General features: G+C 43.8%; 1 protein-coding gene across 3 annotated transcripts in view; it reads left to right on the top strand.

Annotated features, from left to right (window-relative positions):
* EPB41L4B (erythrocyte membrane protein band 4.1 like 4B) overlaps positions 1-21,057 on the top strand; it is a 258,354-nt gene continuing 237,297 nt past the window's right edge. For 2 of the 3 annotated variants that reach the window (XM_034761377.1, XM_034761376.1), the window contains exon 1: positions 1-789. In XM_034761377.1, coding sequence (XP_034617268.1) covers positions 502-789 — 288 coding nt within the window. In that variant the 5' untranslated portion in view covers positions 1-501. The remainder of the gene's footprint in view (positions 790-21,057) is intronic. The other variant, XM_034761378.1, reaches the window with a different exon arrangement.

The raw sequence follows: 21,057 nt of genomic DNA, 5'->3' as shown, positions 1-21,057 counted from the left end.
GTGGAGCGGGGGCAGTCCCGGCGCAGGCGCCCTCCCCGCTCTGAGCGTGTGCGCGCGCCCTGCCGGAGCGGGGAGCAGGTGGGAGCCCGGCAGCCCCGCGGGGCGAGTACCTCGGCGCCTCAGGGCAGAGTGGCGGCGCAGACTCGGCGGGCAGCCGGGCGGGCGCCGGGACTAGCAGCGCCAGTGCACGGGCGGCCGCCGCGGGACCTTTCCCCCAGCCGCCGCCACTACAGGTTGCATCGCGCTCCGCCTCAGCAGCAGCAGCAGCTCCCCCTGGCCGCCCCGCGGCGCGGCTCCCGCTGCAGGAGGGGCTGCATCTCCCCCGCCCCCTTCTCTCTGCCGGGCGGCGCTGCAGAGGGCGGAGCTGGGAGCCGGGGAGGGCTGGCCCCGGTGCCTGGCTCCCGGCGGGCGGCGCTGCTGGGTTGCTCTGGGAGGCTCCCCGGGGCTGGGCGCGGAGCTGCGGGCTCGGGGGTGTGAGTGGCCGGGTAGGGCGCCCCCAGGATGCTGCGGTTCCTGCGCAGGACCTTTGGCCGGCGGTCGATGCAGCGCTACGGGCGAGGAGCTGGACGTGGAGCCGGGCGAGGAGGCGCCTTTGGGGCGGGGGACGAGCGGGACGGGGGGCTGAGAGGAGCCGTCGCCGCGGAGGGGTTCCCCTCTTCCCCGCACCCCGGAGGAACTGGGCACAGCGCCGGAGCCGCCGTCCACATCCCGGCGGCCGGAGACAGCAAAGCGGCGCTGCACTGCCGGGTCCTCCTGCTGGACGGGACCGACGTCAACGTGGAGCTGCCGGTGAGTACCAAGCTGTAGCCCCCAGCCCCCTAGTACCGCGCTGCAGCCCCCCGTGAGTACCACACACTTGTCTACACGCGCACTCCTCCCTCCCCGATAGATGCACCTTGTGGAGCCCCTTGACACGCCCCTGCCCCCCAGCGTGCGTTACATGCACCTGCCCTCCAGGTGACTAGACTGGCGGCCCCTGTTTGCCCCTCTCCTTTCCCCGGGGGCTCCCTCTTCCACTCGGTACAAACCACCCGCATCTGCTTCTCCCTCCCCGGCAGTGCGTACGGAGGAAACACCCACCTGTTCCCCTCCCCCCGTGAGCTGCACCTGCTCCTCACCCCCGGGACTGCCACGATCCCTGGGCTAGGACGCTCGGGGTGTGTGTGTGCCCGGTGGGGGCGTGCTGCATAGGCAGGGGGAGCCGCCATCTCCTCCCTCTCTCCCCCGCGCATCTGAGCTGCTACATTGTAATGGCTTCGTGCTCATGTTAATGCCGTTTGTGTGCCCCCCCCCAAGTGATGGGGGGGATCCGCGGTGCAGGGGGCCTGGAGATGTGTGGGGCGCTGTAGCTGCCCCCTTGGGGTTTCTGCCTTTCCTGTTTCCTCCCGCCTCGGTTCAGTAAGAGGCGGTCACTGCGCCTACAGTCCGCACCTGTAGCTCTGCAGGGAAAAGCAAAGAGCCGGGCTTGTCTCTGGGGTCACGCCGCTGGTTCAGGCCCCTTTGGCCGGGGGGCGGGGGTCGCATCTAGTGTTCGCCGTGCGGCGCTATTCGGGGAGGGAGCGAGTAAGCCCCCCCCCCCAACTTCTTTGCGGTTCCTGGCAGGCGATAAGCTTGGCTGTCTAAAGTGCAGGAACGGCTCCGTATTAGGCCTGGTAATGTCACACACCCAGGTGCACGCTGACATTTCCGACTGAAGTTGCAGGATTGCTGTGTCAGACTGTGCCAACGTTGTACCTGATGACTGAGGCATAATTCTCTCCTTGTCCCGCACGGGTATCGCTCTTACGGGCTGGGGGGGGGAGGGGTTCTCTCTGCGGCGAATACACAAGGGTAGTAGCGGCGTAGGTAACTACAAGGGTCCTCGGTTTCTTGTACAGACACGTCTCTCTTCTCAGCTTTACCCGGCTGCGCGCGGCATTCTCTGCACCTCTCTGAAACATGCTGCTGAGAGATCCACTGTGATCTGCTGCTGCCTTGACTTTAACAGAGTTCAGCTGAAAATTGAATTCTTGACAGCCCATAGTTGGGTTGCTTTGAGCTGTTACAGCTCACCCAACTCTGGGAGTTAAGTACTATGGTATTAGATTTGCATTTCTTATAAATTATAATACATTTTGCGAGTCCTCTTTTTTTGGTTGTTTTTGGACTGTCCCTTTTTTTAATTACAAACTTCGAAGCTTGTTCCTGAGTTCTTCTTATGCCATCAGTGAGGTTTATTTCAATTTAACTATATTTGTACATGGTATGGCTTCAGGGGTTGTTTTTAAATTACAGTAATATTAAAAATATATAATGGCTTGCAAGTGTAAGACTAAAGATTTAAGAGTTCCACATAAATTTCTGGGAGACATGTAAGAAGTACATATTCCAGAGATCCAGATATTCTCCTTTCTCCCACCCACTTTGTGCAATTGATGTTCAGCGTTTGCAATTCTTTTATTGAGTAGTCAGTTGTAGTACCAAAATTAGAAGAAATATCCCCTTTCCAATGTATTTGGCGCTCTGTGAACTAGGGTAGGAAACTATATTAATATAACTTCAACAGTATAATTAATTACAAGATGTGTAATTTCGACAGCATGAAAAAAAGAACTGGTTCCAGAATATTTATTTTCATTGTAAGCTTTTGACTGTTTGTTCTGTGTGCACCCACTTATGCTGTGTGCACATTTAACCAACAGAATTTGGCACCATGATGGTCTCTGCTCAAGAGAAACCCAAGAGTTAGAATAGCAGTGTTGCAGGTCAGGTTTGGGGTGTGTAGGTAGAGATATCTGGGGAAGCTTGCAGGGCATCTACCTCGCTTAAGACAATGTTAGTAATTCCTCTCTCCCTTTCAAACTATTATCATTTTTCAAGATAGTGGAAATCTTGGTATGCCTTAGAGGAAAGAGCGAATAATGTTCTGGGTCTGAATCACAATTTATTATAGTGCTAATTTTACTTCTGAGCAAAAAAATGTTTTCTAAGGAAGAATTTTAATAAGAAATCGGGTAAAATCAATATATTAAGGATATACTTACAAAAGTTTATGTAGTTAAGATCAATAAATATTTAGTTCAATGCTATACTCTATTTGAACTAACATATCATATATTGCCCGCTTATTGTTAAAGATCATGTTTATTCAGACAACATATAGTGTTAAAACATGACTGGACATGAAACCAGATCAATTGCATCTAATTACTAATTCGTCTATGTCTTCTGAGTAAAATGAAATGATGGCACTCTCCCTACTTCTCTACTGTTGAAAATAAAAGGAAATCTTATTCTCTCAATTTTAAATATTTGTGTGGTCCAATAAAGAGTGAAAAGCACACAGGCTAATATTGTAATGCTCAAACCAAGTAAACATAACTAACCCATTGTTTACAAACAAAGTATGTCATGGCTATTGTGTGTTTGTCCTCAGATGGAGTATGGGACTGTTGACAAGACTCTCCCTTTTGCTCAACAGGTTATGGAGGAGAACTCTATGGGAGCTCACAATGACTGTTAGCATCTTACCTAACTCAGCAGAAGATTATTTTAGCTGGTATCTTTACCTCTTCCACATTTTATTTCTCTTTTTCATAGAACACCCAAATTTATGATTAAAAAAATTATGAAAGAGGCATTGCTCCAGTCCATGCATATTGGTAACAGGTACTGCACTGCAGTTTTCTCAGTCTTTCACGTACTGTGCCCCAGTCCTGCAAACACACTGCTCACATGTGCATGTGCTTAACTTTATACAAGTGTCTATAGGACTGGGGCCTGAAATGGCATAGTGGATTAAAGGTTTTTTTGGGGGGAACATTTACAACATTTAAAAAGACTGATTGGTTTCCTTGTTTGTCTGATGGCAGGAAATATGTATTGTAAGGGAAAATATAAAATTGTAATTTTATTAGCCTGCCATGTTAACCTTTAATTCCTAAAATTCCTCCCTTAGTACAAGTTAGATTCCCTTAAACATACACCTTGTCAGACTAGTTTCAGTGATGCTTTAAGTTTTCTATCGTGCTGCCCAGCTGTCTAAAATAGACAACTGTAGGTGTTTGGCAAGGTTGACTTCAGTAATTTCTGAGGTAAACATTAAGATTTTGGCATAACACTTACATTGAGAATCTTATTGCCTACTCTCTTGTCCAAGTCCTGCTAACTTTTCACTTTCTATAACCACCACCTCTATGGTCTCCACTTGTTCTTTCCTCACTTTTTTTCTTTCAATCTGTACAAAATATTGTCACCAAAGCCATCATTCTTTCTTGTGTACCTGATCATATCTATCTCTTCTTATCCATTTCTGCCTTGAACATCTGCTCTCTGTTCTCATTTTCTTCTGTGAACAACCTAAGGTGCTGCTACTTTCAAATTATTTCATAACTTGGCCTATCTCTCTCTCTCCCACTCTTTCATGTCTATATCCTCTTCCACTCTCTTTAATCTGCTCAAGCTTTCCTCATTACTGCTCTCTTTGCTTTCTCCTGGACTTTGTACTACCTTCAGCTAAACAAAGTTAAAAAAAAATGTTTTGAGCATTTCAGCCAGTTCCTTTATTAAACTTTTTATGTAACATTTTGAGGATTACGTACTGATACATGCTTTCCCTTTGCTTTTAAATCTTTCAGACAAAATGTGTACCTTGAAAGCATTCTTTCTAAACAGAATAATGCACTAGCTAGCTTCTTAAACCCACAACTCCTCAGGGCCCCATATTGAAGCTTAGAGATGCTGTTAAGCTTAGATATGTTGTGAAGAAGTGAATGGCAGTTTACCAGATCTGTTGCTGTGGGGTGATTGCCCACGGGATGGAGAGAATAAAATAGTGTCATTAGTTCCTGTTGACCAGATATCATATATGCACATCTGAAATCTAGAATGTTTATATGAATTGATGTGGGAGAAGGGACCTGTATCAGAACAGCCTTTTCCTGCTCTTGCTGTGTATTATTAAGCTTCAAGAGCATATTTAGCATTTTTTGTGTTGTCATATTGATACAGGAGGCTATTATTTGTTTGGTCTTTGCCTTGCAACTCAGCTGTTGGTGGGGGTAGAAGGCTGTTTGCTCACTGCTATCAAAATAATAATAATTTCTTCCTCTAAGAGGCTTGCTTCAACATTCTCGTGACTTAACAAAAGAAAAGCAGCTGCAGATGATGCCATACCTTTTATATACGGGGGGGGGATAGCTCAGTGGTTTGAGCATTAGCCTGCTAAACCCAGGGTTGTGAGTTGAATCCTTGAGGGGACCACTTAGGGATCTGGGGTAAAATCAGTACTTGGTCCTGCTAGTGAAGGCAGGGGGCTGGACTCGACGACCTTTCGGGTCCCTTCCAGTTCTATGAGATAGGTATATCTCCATATATTATAAGGATGGAGAATAGAAAAACAAAATATGTTGGTGTTGCTCTGGTAGTCTGATCAACAAGTGGAAATGAAGACTTTTAAGGCCTGGCTTTTAAAGCTGAGTACCCATAGCTTATGTTAATTTTAATCAAAGTTGTGGCTGCTCTGAACTTCTGAAAATCAGACCTACATTTTTAATTTGGTGCATTTTCATCATAAAGCTTTTTGTGAGATGGCTACTTCTGTGCTATAAAGCTCTAGCTGTCAGTTCAGGGTAGTCCGTCATAAACATTCCTTCACTAACAATCCCCTTGCTGTAATAAAGAAATCTCTTGGTTGCCAAGAATATAATTACAGAGAAGGTGTGTGGTGTGTTATAAAATATTATATTTAGTGATCAAATAAATGGAAAAGACAAATATAATACTTTAAATCAATGAAATGTTTTCAAGTGGGTAGCTTTTGTTTTTGTTTTGTGCCTTCCTTTTTGGTACACCTGTTTTAATAACTGTTTCAGCTACTGTAGCAGTGGTTCTCAAACTTCTGTACTGCTGACCCCTTTCACATAGCAAGCTTCTGAGTGAGACCCGCCCCCCTTATAAATTAAACACACTTTTAAATATATTTAACACCATTATACATGCTGGAGGCAAAGCAGGGTTTGGGGTGGAGGCTGACAGCTTGTGACCCCGCCCCCCATGTAATAACCTTACGACCACCTGAGGGGTCCCAACCCCCAGTCTGAGAACCTCTGTACTATAGAAACAATTAGAATAGGGATAACAACAATTCCTTACTACTTTTAGTCATTCATCTTTGTGGTGCCATATCCCTTTCTTGGCTGAATAATGTAATCATAGCTGTGCTAGTGTAACTGTGTAACAATAGTGTAATCTCTATTGTTGTACATCAAATGCAAATATAAAATAACATTTTGGTGTTTTAAGAAACTCTTTGCTATTGCTGTCCTCTCTTTGGTTTATTATTTTTTTCAAGCAGCTGACTTGATAGAATTTGTAAATAGCATTGGGGAGGAAGAGGAGTCAAAATAACACTTTTCATTCCTCCACCCTTTACATTGTTTCCTGAGCAGAACTTTTGTAAAAATAAACCCCTTCATTTGAGAAAAATATGTAGTGAAACCTACTAATATACAGTAGGACCCTTTGCTTCAAGTTTGTCTCTGAGCTGAAGAATTTTGTATTATTTTTTTTAGGACCACAGTATTACTATATTATTAAATAACACCTTACTTATAAAGTAACAAGTGGAGAATTGATAAATAAATATGAATCAATAATAAACCCCATTTAAACTTATTCACAAAAAATAGTTTCTCTCGTTATAGACGTTGCTTTTTGACAACCTGATAAAAATGAAATTCAAGAAATATTAATGGAACACTAGGCTTGCATAGTTATGTATTCAAATTGGATAATGTTTAAAGTCAGTCATGCTACTGTAACTCTGCCCTCTCAAGTATATTCATTACAATAGTCTTTAATTACTTTATTGTATTTTTCTACAACCTTGGTTACATCTGTAGCACTTTGTATTACTCTGTACTGCTATTTGCAACAGAGTATATGAACACCATCAATTGTAAAAGTGCACATTAAAATATACAATACTTTAAATATATTACAGCAGCAGTATAATCAAACAGTTATAGTGAGCAGTATTTTATGTTGGTTTATCTTTAATAACATCAACTCTTTCAATAACTACAGAATGATTAATTGTACTTTTTTGGTTAGTTGTACAAGTCTTGCTGTTTGCTAGGTGCTTTACAGCTTGAGATGATGAGAGGGACTCTGCCGCAAGGAGTGGACAGTTGAACTAGAGAACTTACCAAGTGATGTGGGAGGAAGGGGAATAATTAGAATAATGTGCTTGAAAGATGAAGGTAAGTGCATGTTGTCTTTGGTTCTATGATGGAGGGTGTAGATATTTGGAGAGAGGGGGAAAATGGAGACTTGTATGTGCACTTCGTAAACAATAGGTAAAAATGCAGTTGTGCCCTGAAAAGTAACTGTGTAAAATGGTATTGTTTCCATGTTTGTTTTGTGTCTGATTCTATGTAACATTTGCTCACTTGACAGAAACATATTGTTTTATTAACAAGCCTGCAAACTCAACCTTTAAGTTAACAGCAGTACTTGTGCAACTCTGTTGAAGACACGGCATCCTTATGAGTGATGAGAAGGAAGTTTGCAGGGCTGGCAATTAGAAAACGCATTATTTTACTTGTAAATTGAGCACATTTGATATGATAATAATTTATTTTTGACAAACATGGAGCCATCTCATGCCATTTCTACAGTCGCTCTTCAGACCAGATTGCTGAATATGCCATTAGTGTCCAACTTCTGGCCCTGATGCTCTTAAGTGCGGCCTTTGATGTCTGTGTTAAGAAGAAAATGTTTGATTCTAAATTGAAAATGTCTCCCCAGTAGCTCCCCCCCATCTCTGGGGGAGGGAAAGTGAAGAGCAAAGCCACCTCTGAGCTGCTGCTCCTTTAAGAGGAGGGGAGCAGGCATAGAGAGAGAGAGAGAGCAGTGGGCTAGAGCCATGTAGCCTTCATGTAAAGGGGAGAAGGAGACCCCGCAGTGCAGCAGGAGGCATTGGGACAGTAGAGAAAGGAGGCAGGAAGAGGTTCCACCAGGGCCGGCTCTGGCTTTTTTGCCGCCCTAGGCAAAAAAGCCAGCCGCCGCCCCCTCTGCCAGGGCGGCAGGGGAGGGCGCCGGGGCCGGCTGCGGGCCCGCAATCCCTGATCGGCCAAGCACTGGGGGGGAGGGCGGCGAGCCCGGCCGAGGCTCTCCGCTCTCCCTGGCGGCCAGAGTGCTGGGGGGAGGGCGGAGAGCCCCCAGCGGCCAAAGCGCTGCGGGGAGGGCGGCGAGCCCGCTGCGGCTCTCTGCTCTCCCCGACCGACCGGAGCGCCGGGGGGAGGGCGGCGAGCCCGCTGCGGCTCTCTTCTCTCCCCGACCGACCGGAGCGCCGGGGGGAGGGCGGCGAACCCAGTCGCAGTCCTGCTCTCGGGCCGGAGCGCCCCACCGCACCGCCCCCTTCCAGGCACCGCCCCAAGCACATGCTTGGTGGGCTGGTGCCTGGAGCCGGCCCTGGGTTCCACAAAAGTAGGTAGGGGATGGCAGAAATTGACTTGGGGTGGGGGTGTGGCCAACTGTAATTTAGTTTGATTAGGGAGAGGTAAGAACTGGTTTTGGGGAGTAGATTGATCAGGGGAATAGGAGTAGAAAGGATAGATTTGGGGAAGTGATGGCCATTGAGGGGCATGGGGGAGGGAGGGTGAAATTTGAGGACAAGAAAGATGTTCCTGGAAATACAGGGACAGTGTGGAGGGAGAGGTGGTTGGTTGCAGAGAGGCAAGTCTTTGGGGTTCCTGGGAAGGAAACGTCTGTTTCTTTCTGGGGACAAGGCTGAGGAGTGTAGTATAGGGAAGAAGGCAGCTAGGTATATTTGGAACGGATGGGGTGCTAAAAGTAGGACTTGAAAAAGGATCCCACTCTTTCCTTCCCTCTCCAAGCCCAGCTGCTGCTCTGGAGGGGAAAAAAAAAAAAAAAAAAAAAACTTTGAAACTAAAGTTTTTGGTGCTGCATTTTAGGCTCCCAGTTCAGTTGAAGAACTTACAACGTTTTGTGTTGTGGATGGAGAGGGCAGATTTTGCAGAAATGTTTTATAGAAAGAAATAGCAGTGTCTATGTGGGTGGAGGCTCTTTCCCTCAATGTTCTTCCCCCTCTGCAGTGCTAACAGATCCTATTTCCCTTTCTTGCTTCACAACATGGCCATGGCATTTTGACCTACTCTGGTTAACAGTGGCTTCTGTCTTGAGTGGCTGTCTCCTGCCCACCTCCCCCAGTGACTCAACTGATTTCCTCCCCCTCCCCCCATGAATTTTTCCATTTACACCCTACAAGCAGTGGCATTTAGGTTACTCAGCGGTTAGGGAATTGGACGAGGTCTGCTCCTGGGGGACTGTCAGGAGCACCAGAGGGTGGCCAGTTCTACTGTCTCTACCGTAGACTTATTAATATTTTCTTAGAAGAGGGGGCAGATGAGACCAAAAAAGGTTCTTGACATTTTTACAGTCCGAGGCAACTGTCAGAACCACAGGAAATATATCATCTGTCTACTTCCTCCGCAGGCCCTTCCCAAAGGCAAAAGAATCCCTTCATTTTCACACAAAGCCCTGATGTGGATTTTCATGGCTGTGGGATGGGAAGCAGGAATCCTAAACCCCAGCAGATCCACAGTGGGTTCCAATGCTGTGATGCAGATCTTTGGTACTACCACTTTGATTAAAATGCTCAATCTCCATTATTCCAGCAGATGCTGATTCCACAGACAACAGCTGGTTCCGTGTATTAATATGGATTGAGCACATGTTGATGAAACATCAGCTCTATGAGACCAACCAATCAAATAAATAATTCCTGGGCTTTATCACTTTTATTTTTAAAACACACACTCTTCATTGATTGATTACTTCATTGGTGATTACTAAAAGAACCACGTGAATCACGCATTTAGACCCTGGGACAAAAATGCACACAATCCAACTGGTGAGATAAAAAGTAAACATAGTGTGTGACATTACTAGCCTGCTCCACTAAAACTATGAAGCCTGCAGTTTGACTAATTATGTTGACTAGTATTGCATTGCCTTGTTTGTGTTAGTGGTTGTCACCTCCTTAAGAAACAGAGTTTTCTGCAAAATATTCGTTTTCTCATGCAAATCTTACAAAGTTCCTTCCTTCTCTTGTATTAAAAACATGAAAAGGTAGAGGGTGGAAATAATGAAGTGTTTAAAGTGGCCATCATCTGTTGTGTGTTTGACTTGTTTTGTTCTATGTATGATCACAAATAGCATCAGTTCAAATTTGCTCTGGACCATTAGCTTTATTGTGAGGAGGCTATTTCCGTATATTTATTTTTTTGTTAAAGTGCCATATCCTCATCATCATGGCAAACCTCAAAGGGATGTAGCCTCTTTGCAAATCAAACACCACCTGGATTGATCTCTAGCTGGTCTGCCTGGATGTTGAGTCTGTGTCCATTGTTGTTGATCTTATCATGTCACCAAAGCTTTTAGTGGCATTCCTTAATAAACTTGCTTAATAATTTGTGTGCCATCTTAATAATGTGTCCGTGCCAAGACAAGTGCCATATATGTCTACTCAATCTATAAAACAGTAAATACTCTATTCATAATAATATATGACTAATGAACTTAAACTTGCTCCCTCATTCATTTTGAACCACAGATATTCAGAGATAAAAATAATGACTTATTTTAAGATCTGGTTTAAGGAGAAAACATTACTGATTAAAAATATTGTTGGAATACTTGGAATAGACTAACAAACATTGTTATTATATATAAAAATACTTTTGGGGAAAGTATATCTGTTATTTATATACGCTTGTTCATGGTGGTGGTCTACAAAAAAAATGAACAATACAGTGCTAAAGTCCCTACACTGAAGAGCTTGCAGTCAGATAAATATTGTATGCAGGCCAAGAATTCAAAAAGGCATAAGGACATATATTAGGGGATCTCAACATTCAATTAAATTATATTTCTTGGAAGACTGAAAAATCCATGCAACTAAACAATACAATAATGTTACACTAGTACATTTTTTAAAAGGTAACTTATCAAGGTACAAACTGGATTTCAAATGTGGTGTGTGAAAAGAAAATGTTTTTTTCACAATGTCTCTCTGTAATCACACATAATTAGCCACATACATGTTCCCAAGTTGCTTATTTGTATTAAACATGGACTCAGGAGGAATTAGCAACTTATCAGACTTGGTTGGAAAATACCCATTTATTTTGCTGCACCACTGTAGCGCTGTACATGTAGACATACGCTAAGCGAGGAAGCCACTTCTCATTTGCAGCCTCAAGTCTGATGTGATGCTAATTGTACTAATTTCACTAAGTGCAGGCTGGCAGCTTGTCTGGCACTTAAGTAAGTAATTTAAAATTAATTTGGGCAGACTAGAATTTTTTGGTTGTCTCACACCGCAGGACATTTCTCATTTTGAGGTTGTCCATCAATGTTTTTCATCAACCATCATTAGTTTGTAAATGTTATAATTTTATCTTGGACCATTTCTACTGTGATGTCAAATAGGATAAAATCTTAATTTTACCAAAGTTTGTCTGTTTGTTTTCGTAAGTAAACATTTTTCACGTCTGTAATCAGAGAGTAATTTATCAACACTGAACTTAACAAATCTTTTTCTTTGGGGCAGATCATCTCTACAAGAAAATAAAACAAAAACCAACTTTATATTTTTCCTTATTTACTAGTAATTACTTGGTATCATGTGATATAACATGAAAATGAGACCTTGCACTTTCCGGATGAAAGATTCTTTCTTATATGATAAGTGGAATCAAAAACACAAGTACTTCATGCAATAGTAATTCTGCAGCATAGATCTCTTCAGTAGAATGCAAATCTTTAGTATATAAATTTTGCATTCAACCTACTTACTGTGTAAAAGTTTTTCCTCTATAATGAACCTTGCTTGTAGACACTGAGTGAGGAATGATTCTATTATCTTTTAAATTAGGTAAATAACTGATAGAGATGAGTTTCCTCTTAAGCCTGGGTTCATAACCCCAAGACAGGCAGCACTGCAGGCATAATGCCTAGTGGGCAATATCCAAAGAACCCATATCTGAGTGGGTATTTGTTGCTTCCACTATGTTTGCATGAATGAGGGAAGTCTTGTAGTTCTGGGGAGGAGGTTTTGGTGCAATAGAGGAGGGCTTTAGTTTCAGGTTTGTCTCATAGTGCTAGAGGATAGATTTTCTTCTCCCTTTACTTATCCCCCCCCTCTCCCCGCCCCAAAAAACACATTTAAAATGTAGCAGTTTTTTGAGAAATACACTTTTTGGAAGGCATTTCTTGCTCTTGGATATAGCTACTACTCTGGTGGTGGTGATGATGATGATTTGGTTCAATAGCTAAAAGTCAAACCCCCACCTGAAAAGATAGGTGTTTTACTATATTTTTTCTCTTACTTTTTCTACTATCCCACATCTCCTTTTTTGGCTTTGTCTTATAGGCCTACACTTACTGTTGTCATCTCCTTGTAGGGAGGAAGGGCCTGTTGTTCGCTCAGACTGTGATGGGTCCTCCACTTCGCCCAGCACTCTGCCAAGTCTAGCCCTCAGCTTCACTCGTAGCTGCAGGGTGGCTTTACACAGGCATTTGCATTTGTGCAATGAATTCTAATCTCAACTCCTAGTAGAGCTTTGGAATTCTGTTCCTAACTCTCATTGACTTGCTGTATGACTGGGCTAGTCCTTTATTTTGTTTTTTTCCCTTTGTCCTTTATAATATAGGCCCAAGACTTTACAGACACTAATTCCCAATACCTCTAAAGTGATTTGAGTTCCTTATGTAAAAGATGATGTACAAGTTCTCCAAGTATTGCTTCTGTTTACTGTTGTGTACTGTGTCTTTCTAAACTTAATATGTCTTATGACAAATGCCTGACTAGTGAAGGAAAAGAGGCTAATTTGGGCCCTTATGAGTGACAAAACCATTGTTTCCATACCTGCATTCCTCATGAGAGTGGTTATTTTAGCCTAGAGATTAAAAAAAAAAGATTGTCATCTGACTCCTACCCATATATAACTGATGAAGAGAAGTGGATTGATGTGGCTGATTATGATGAACCATAGTTTGGAAGTTACTGCTGATATTCATGAAAGGTAACTGATAATATGGGCAGAGGCAGTGCAAGCTCTCTCACAGCACCTCCAAAGTGGCATGGCCCTGAGCTATGAGGAAGCAGAAACCAATTTTTTTTGGAGGGAATGGGGCACCTCCATGGTCCCTGGCCTCTTTGAGACTTTCAGTTTGTAAAGATATTAAGTTTGGAGGCAGTTCTTTTATGTGGATCCCAGTCCACTGGGAGCCGGCCTGAGATCAGAAGTTCATTTAAAAGTAGGGCCTACCAAATTCACAGCCATGAAAAATGCGTCACGGATCATGAAATCTGGTCTTTTGTGTGCTTTTACCCTATACTATACGTATTTCATGGGGGAGACCAGCATTTCTCATATTGGGGGTCCTGACCCAAAAGGGAGTTGCACAGGGGTCACAAGGTTATTTTTGGGGGAGGGGGGGTCATGGTATTACCACCCTTACTTCTGCACTGCCTTGAGAGCTGGGCGGCCAGCTCTGAAGGCAGTGCCCTGCCAGCAGCAGCACAAAAGTAAGGGTGGCAATACTATACCATGCTACACTTACTTCTGTGATGCTGGTGGTGGTGGCTTTGCCTTCAAAGGTGGGCTCCCGGCCAGCAGCTGCCACTCTCCAGCTGCCAATCTCTGAAGGCAGTGCTGCTGTCAATAGCGGCACAGAAGTAAAGGTAACAGTACCGCAGCGCCCCCTACAATAACCTCGTGACTCCTCCCCCCACAACTCCTTTTAGGGTCAGGACCCCTACAATTATACAATTATAACACTGAAATTTCAGATTTAAATAGCTGTAATCATGAAATTTATGATTTTTAAAATCCTATGACTGTGAAATTGACCAAAATGGGCCGTGAATTTTGTGGGGTCCTACATATAAGCCATTCAACTGTTGTCAATGGTAGTGCTTGTTGGTCACTACTGTCCTGTTCCAGATTCAGTCTAGCTACTGAAGCCTTGTCTACACCAGAGAGTTTGTGTGTTGTACTTATCTGCCCCTGTTCCCCCTCAGTTACCATAATATTTGAATGCTTCACAGTCTTGCTTGTATTTAGTCTCACAATTTCTCTGCAAAGTAGGGAATAACTGTTTGAAAACTCTAGAAATTGCTGGAACTTCGCATACACTAATGCTCCTACTAGTTTATTTGAACTGGTATTTGCACTGGTGGGGCATTTTTTCCATTGAACTCCCAAGTACTGTATAGACCAGGGGCGGGCAAACTTTTTGGTCTGAAGGCCACATTGGGCTTCATAAATTGTATGGAGGGCCGGTTAGGGGAGAGGGTCGTGGTCCGGCCCCCACCTCCTATCTGCTCCCCCCAGGACTCCTGCCCCATCCACACACCCCTGCTCCCTGTCCCCTGACCGCCCCCGGACCCCCGCCACCCCATCCAACCCCTCCTCTCATTCCTGATTGCCCCCCCCGGGACCTCTGCCCCATCCAACCACCCTTTCTCCCTGTCCCCTGACTACCCCTGCCCCTGACTGCCCCCTGCTGCCCCATCCAACCCACCCCCCTTCCTGACTGCCCTCCCAGGACCTCTGCCCCCATTCAACCCCCTGTTCCCCCGACCCCTGTCCACAGCCCCCCCCGCCTCCGACCACCCTCCCAAACTCCCCATCCCTCTATCCAACCCCCCTGCTCCCTGCCCTCTTACCGCACTGTCTGGAGCACCTATGGCTGGCGGCACTACAGCTGCACCGCCTGGCTGGAGCCAGCCATGCCGCCACCACCACACAGCACAGAGACCGGCTCAGGAGATTGCAGCCCACTGCCCAGAGCATTGCGCCAGAGGCGGAGCGAGCGAGCTGAGGCTGCGGGGGAAGGGGGACAGCGGGGGAGGGGCCAGGAGCTCGGGGGCTGGGCAGGATGGGCCCGGGGGCCATAGTTTGCCCACCTCTGGTATAGACACAGCCTTAGTGGCAAGAGTCTATGTCCCAATGCCAGTCCCCTGGCAAACTGATATAGCTTGAGAGACCAATACATAAGAACATTACTGCTCTGCATAATATACATTTTTAGCATCTTAAACCTTTTGAAGCATTCCTGAACTTAGATATGAGAAACAAATCCTCAAGTTATTTATCTCCACCTACATCTTCCTTCCCTTTTTCTTGGACTCCCTGGATCTGTCTGCTTTATTAGGAGGTAGTTTTTTGATATACTTAAAATTTTCTTTGATGCATAGAGCTTTATAAATCTGAGGCTATTCTGAATTCTTATGTTTTGTTACTTGTTTATTTCTTGGTTTTAAAAAGCCTTTACTTAAAAAGGTAGAACAGGGGAAAAACATTACTGTATTGGCACAAGTGTAGTCCAAGTATTTTGCAACATAAAATAAGCTGAAGTTAATGGGAAAAATATAAAATTTCAGTGCTTTTAAATAGAAATAATGCTGTTTGACTGCTATAATTATAAAAAATTGTCATTAGATGTTCTGATTATTTTATGATCTGTGTAGTTTTATTGAGGTATGCAGGGCACAAAGCACATTTTGAGGTTTATTTGCGTAGTGCGTATGAGTAGAAAGTATTTAATAAAGCATTCAATTATTTGAACAATAATTGTTTGCTGATCCTTCTTTCTTTAGTTTAAGGATATGGTTGTGACAAGGAAGGGGAACTTGGTTTGTTTTCCTTTAGCTAGGTAAAAATGTTCTGACATTCTAAAAATGAAACTTATCCCTCTGTAGCAGAAGGAGAAATGTGTTTGGTATTGTGACTGACTGTTAGTACAAAAACCACAAAATCAATTAACAGCACTTCCATGTCTGTGATATGGCCTGAGAAACTGAGAAAATAAATAGGAAGACAGTGTTTCACAAAGGAGAAAATATGAATGAGAAACTCACCCACTAAACAGTTTAGCTACATCTCTCAGGGGTTTGTATTCTACTGACAGTATCTTACTATTGTTTCTGCAATAGTATAAACCCCATACTTCCTATGAAGTCTTTCTAGTAAATGTACATTTTAAGTCTTTTTTTAAATTTGGTCAGACACTTGAGCATTGAGCAATGTAAGCAATGTCTAGTGGTGTATGCAGAAGACTAAAGGAAGAATTTGTTAGTTTAATTCCCTACTCTGACTCCTTCTGTGAGCCAGGCCAAGTCACAAGCTTTCTGCCTCACTTCCCAGTCTGTAAAATGGGATAATAGGTTGCCTGTCTCACAGGGGGTTTCAAGGATTAATTAATTAACGTTTCGTACAGTGTTAAGATGAAACATACTATTTGTTGCTGCCTATTATGTGATACAGTGTACTGGCTGAGAAACTGAAGAAACATCTCTTGAAGTCTCGCACAATGCTACACTTTGGAAAATGGAATTTCTATCCCTGTGTAAAAGGTACAGAATTGTTTAGGACAGCAAAATTTCAAGCATTTTACTTCTCAGGGCACGGCTACACTGGAAATGTCAAAGCGCTGTCACAGGAACGCTCCCACGGCAGCGAGTGTGGTCGCGCGCTTCTGGTAATCCAGCTCCACGATGGGATCAGAGCCAGTTTACACTAGCGCTTTAAAGCACTCAGACGTGCTGCGCTCAGAGGGGTGATTTTTCACTCCCCTGAGCCAGCAAGTTAGAGCGCTATAAAATTTTAGTGTAGACAAGCCCTCAGAGATTGAGGCTATATCTACTCTTAAAACACTGTAGCGGGACACGGTGAAGATGCTCATTATAGTGGTGAGGAGTTCTCCTATCGTTGTAGTTAATCCACCTCCATGAAAGGCGGTAGTTAGGTCAACAGAAGAATCCTTCCATCAACTTAGTGCTGTTTACGGTGGGGTTAGTTTAGCATGCATATATGTCTCAGGCCTGTGGATTTTTCACACCCCTGAGAGACAAAGCTATGCTGATGTACGTTTTCAGAGTAGATCAGCAGTTTCCTTAGCGCTACATGGGCCTGTTCAATGGCTTCAGAAAAGCAACCAACTAAGGTGTGCACTAGGAATTTACATCCGTATAATTACATCCCTCAGGGGTGTGAAAAATCCATGTCCTGAGAGATGTAGCTATGGCAACCTAACTCCCAGTGTAGACTGCACTAGGTTGATGGAAGACTTCTTCGGTTGACCTAGCTACTACCTCTTGGGGAGGTGGATTACAGGAGGACATGGTTAAACTAGTTGTACTGGAGCACCTGTATGAACATTGCCCATCCTACCTGAGGATATGGTTGGTGGACAAAAAGCCAGAGGACCTGCAGGGTAACTGGCCGATGAGTTTGTGGACAGCCAGTCAGGGGGTGGAACGGAGGCGTCCCAAAAGAATAATCCCACCACAGTGCAGAGAGTGTGTCACCCTGGGACACCCCCCCCTCCAGAGGAACAATCGGCACCAGGACCAACTGACCAGCTTGAGGGGACCAACAGAACGTGAATTGTTATTACTGTGGACAGAGAGGCCACATACGGACCCAGTGCCCCGAGCTCAAGGACAGACTGAGCAAATCAAACCCCACAGGGTTAACTGGGTAGGGACCCAGCTGGAAGAGGGGCAGGCTTCCCAGGCAGGAGGAACTACCTACATCGACAGGAGATCCCCGCCCGTCGGTAGAGGCAGCATCTACACTGAAGCGCTACAATGGCGCAGCTGTAGTAGCACAGCTGTGCTGCTGTAGTGTTGTAAGTGTAGACAAGCCCTAAGGGAGTATATGTGGCAAGGAAGCTAAGGTACTCATGGCTGTCATTCAAAGAGCAGTAGGTAGTACATAGCTAATGCTGTTTTAGCTGTTGAATAATTCCATATCAGTCATAATGTATTCACCAGAGAGAATGAGCTACCTTAGTTCTAGCCTATACAAGGAAATAATCACTGTTTCTTCCCAGACGTGCAGATCCACAGGGCACCATGAGTCAGTCTGCACAAGCAGAGCAAGCTTTAGTGGATTTCTGTCCAACTCTATTTGAAAGAGAAGAATGAAGGCCGGTTCTGTTTCTCACATGGGGAAATGAACATTCCAATGAATGGGAAAAGCCAAGTGGTTTTATTCTTTCTTTAGCAAGGTCTGGTGATAGTAACTTTCTGGGAGATTTTTTTTTTCCATTTGAGCAGGAACTCCTTGCTTTATTTAAAAAAAAAATTAAAATTAAAACTAAGACTAAGAAGAAAGGGGGGGGTCAAGGCAAATTCTTTCCTCTTCTTCACTCCCTTTCTTTTCAACTATCAAGTATAGCTGCTGTTTCTCATAGAATATTTCAGCAGATTTGGAACACCCTTGCAAAATCAGGAGACAGAATAGGCAGCTCATAAGGGTTACTAAGCTAGACTGAGCTTGTCTGTACCCAGAGTGCAGCAGCAGAAGTTTCAGTAGCCAAATATTCAGTAATTGAAGGAGACGAGACTTCTTCTTAAAAGTCCAAGTGAGCAGGAATTGTAAGCCTCGCTGAAGTGTAATTTTGAGGTGCCAGCTGCTCTGCTATAGTTGCTTTCTTCCATTTCACCAGGCCCATTGTAGCATAATACAGTGTCACTAAGAAATTGCTTCTTGTTAACTATGCCATTGGTGAAGTGACTTTTCTATGAAAGGCAATTGTAAAAAATGAGATCCTGAAGTTCCCTGTTACTAAGTATCAATTTTATATTAAACTTGTCCTGTTTGTTAGAAAAATCTATTTACTTGTGAACAGCCCTGTAAATTCACGGTGTGATCTGAAAGTCAGGCTGGGCATTTGCCTTCTCATATACCATTACTAATAAAGCTAGTAAAGTTCTCATTTGCACCTTTGGAAACCCACTTTGTTCAAAATATGCCTTCAGCAACACCTGTGCAATTCCATTGCCTTGAGTTAGAATTGTACAGATCTAGCTGATTTAGAATTTAATTAATGATTCTGTTGATACACAAGGAATAGAATCTAGCTGTCACTCTTAGCTGTATTGGCTTTGTAAGACTAGCAGTTGTAAAGAGCAGTAAGAACTTCAGTCACTGAGATCAGCAGATAGGTTTCTGACATCCAGAACAGACTTGCTGAGTAAGTGGATACCATATTTTAGTCTCTCTTCTGATTAGAACTGCACTGTAAATCTGTTTGAACTGATGTTTTTTTATCAGAAGCCTCTGATTCCTTGAGATTTATAGTAAGAGCCTTGGCCTCCGGCATAGTAACTAGACAGTATCTGTGGCTGAGGCCTTGGAGAGCAGATCACCAGGCAAAACAGATGTTTTTGGCAGAATTTACAAAGGAAAGTTATTTGTAGAGAGGCTTGAGGAAGGTACTTGTGGATGTCTCTGAGAGAAAGGATAGTCTTGTGGATAGGGTAGTGGACTGGGTAGCAGAAAATTTAGATTAAATTCATAGCTGTATCTTGTGTGATCTTGGGCAAGTCATTTAATCTCCTTTGCTTCAGTCTGCTTGTGACCCTAGGCACCCCTGTATTCACACCCTACACACTACTGCAATAATATTTGTACAAAATATACCTTGTGAGGTATCATACGAAAGCTAATAACACGTTGGTTAGTAATATAATTGTAAAATGCATGTTTTAATCTTATATGTGAAGTTATGAATTCCCTCTGTATAATGTTACTAGAACATGTTTAAGAGGACAGTCTAGCCTAGATAAAGGTGATAAACAGGTCTGTCCTAGGCAAAGGAATGTGGGTTTACCTCAATTTACATATTAGCAGTAAACAAAGCTATCAGGCTAAACCAGCAGGGATTATCTTGAGCCTGAACTTGAGAGATAAAGAATTAACATGGCTCCTGCACCCCAGAGAGAGACAGTAGACTGAATCTACAGGAGGCCATCCTGACTTGTAGGACAAAGACAATCCCTTTGGGGATATAAAGAGCAGACAGACACACCATCTTAATTTTCCACTTTAAGAAGACAAAGAAATCAAGTTATTTGATCTCAGTGGTAAGTCCTGGCAAGGCCAACCAGTAAAAAAAGCCAGAAGGAAGACTGGAGGTGAGAGAAACCATTTTGAACAAAGACTGCATCTTGCTAGATTAAGTTTTATGTGTGTTTTCACTTTTATTTGCTTGTAAACCTATCTGTCTTTATCTCTTTCACTTGCTGTGAATCACTCTCTCTTTAATGGAGCAGCAAAACATAATATCTTCTGTGAATGCCCAGTGGTAAGGGTTGTGCATTGCAAAGAAACATCTCTGAGGAGCTTGGAGGCTGGAATTCATTGATTGTTACCTGCTAGGCAAGGTGTGGGCTGGGACAGCCTTGAGGAGTTTGCTGGAGAGCAAGACAGGCTGGTTGTGGCAGGGAGCTAAGGACACAGTCTAATCTCCAGCAAAGCTCACTCTTGCTGAGGCAGAGAGGTAACACAGTGGCTTACAGCTCACAGTATCCCCAGCAGTGGGTTGTTCAGGATAAACTAATATAATATTTTGAGGTACCATTCAGGTATCTTCATGGTGACCTTTAGACTGGTTCCTGAATAGATACCTGGGAAAAGTGTGTGCTTTCATTCAAGCTGAATTAGAGGGAATTTAAACCAGCCAATAGAGAACAATATTTTCTTTAGCCTTAAAACCAGTTATGTTGTAAAGACTGAAGTTAAAACAGATAATCTGCAACAAAAGTGGCAGAGTTCATAATTCACAACAGGGTTATGGCTCCATTTCTGCCATACATTCTCTCCAGTGGAAAGCAGTCAAGTAGGGGAGCTTGGACAAGTTTTTCCATTTGCTGAAATATGAACATCTACTTTGGGAGAATGGCTACTAGGAATTTCCATTTCTGTTTATTTTTATCTAGTCTCCATTATGGTTGTGATAATTCATTTAATAAAAATTAATTGGATTCTTGATGTTATCTTTCAGTATAGATTCACAGATTTTTAACCCCAGGAGGGACCATCATCCAGTGTGACGTGGAGATTGCAGGCCACAGAACCTCTTCCATATAGGCCCATAATGTCTGAATATGGATGTTGGTTCCTGGGAGGCAGAGTGGTCTGATGCTAGCATATGTTGGTGAGAGTAGTGAGAGAGAGCTAAGATGTGAAGTGG

Source organism: Trachemys scripta, chromosome 2, assembly GCF_013100865.1.
Source record: "Trachemys scripta elegans isolate TJP31775 chromosome 2, CAS_Tse_1.0, whole genome shotgun sequence".
Taxonomy (NCBI): domain Eukaryota; kingdom Metazoa; phylum Chordata; order Testudines; family Emydidae; genus Trachemys; species Trachemys scripta.
Note: the sequence above shows the minus strand (reverse complement) of the source record. Positions and strands in the feature narration are given on the sequence as shown.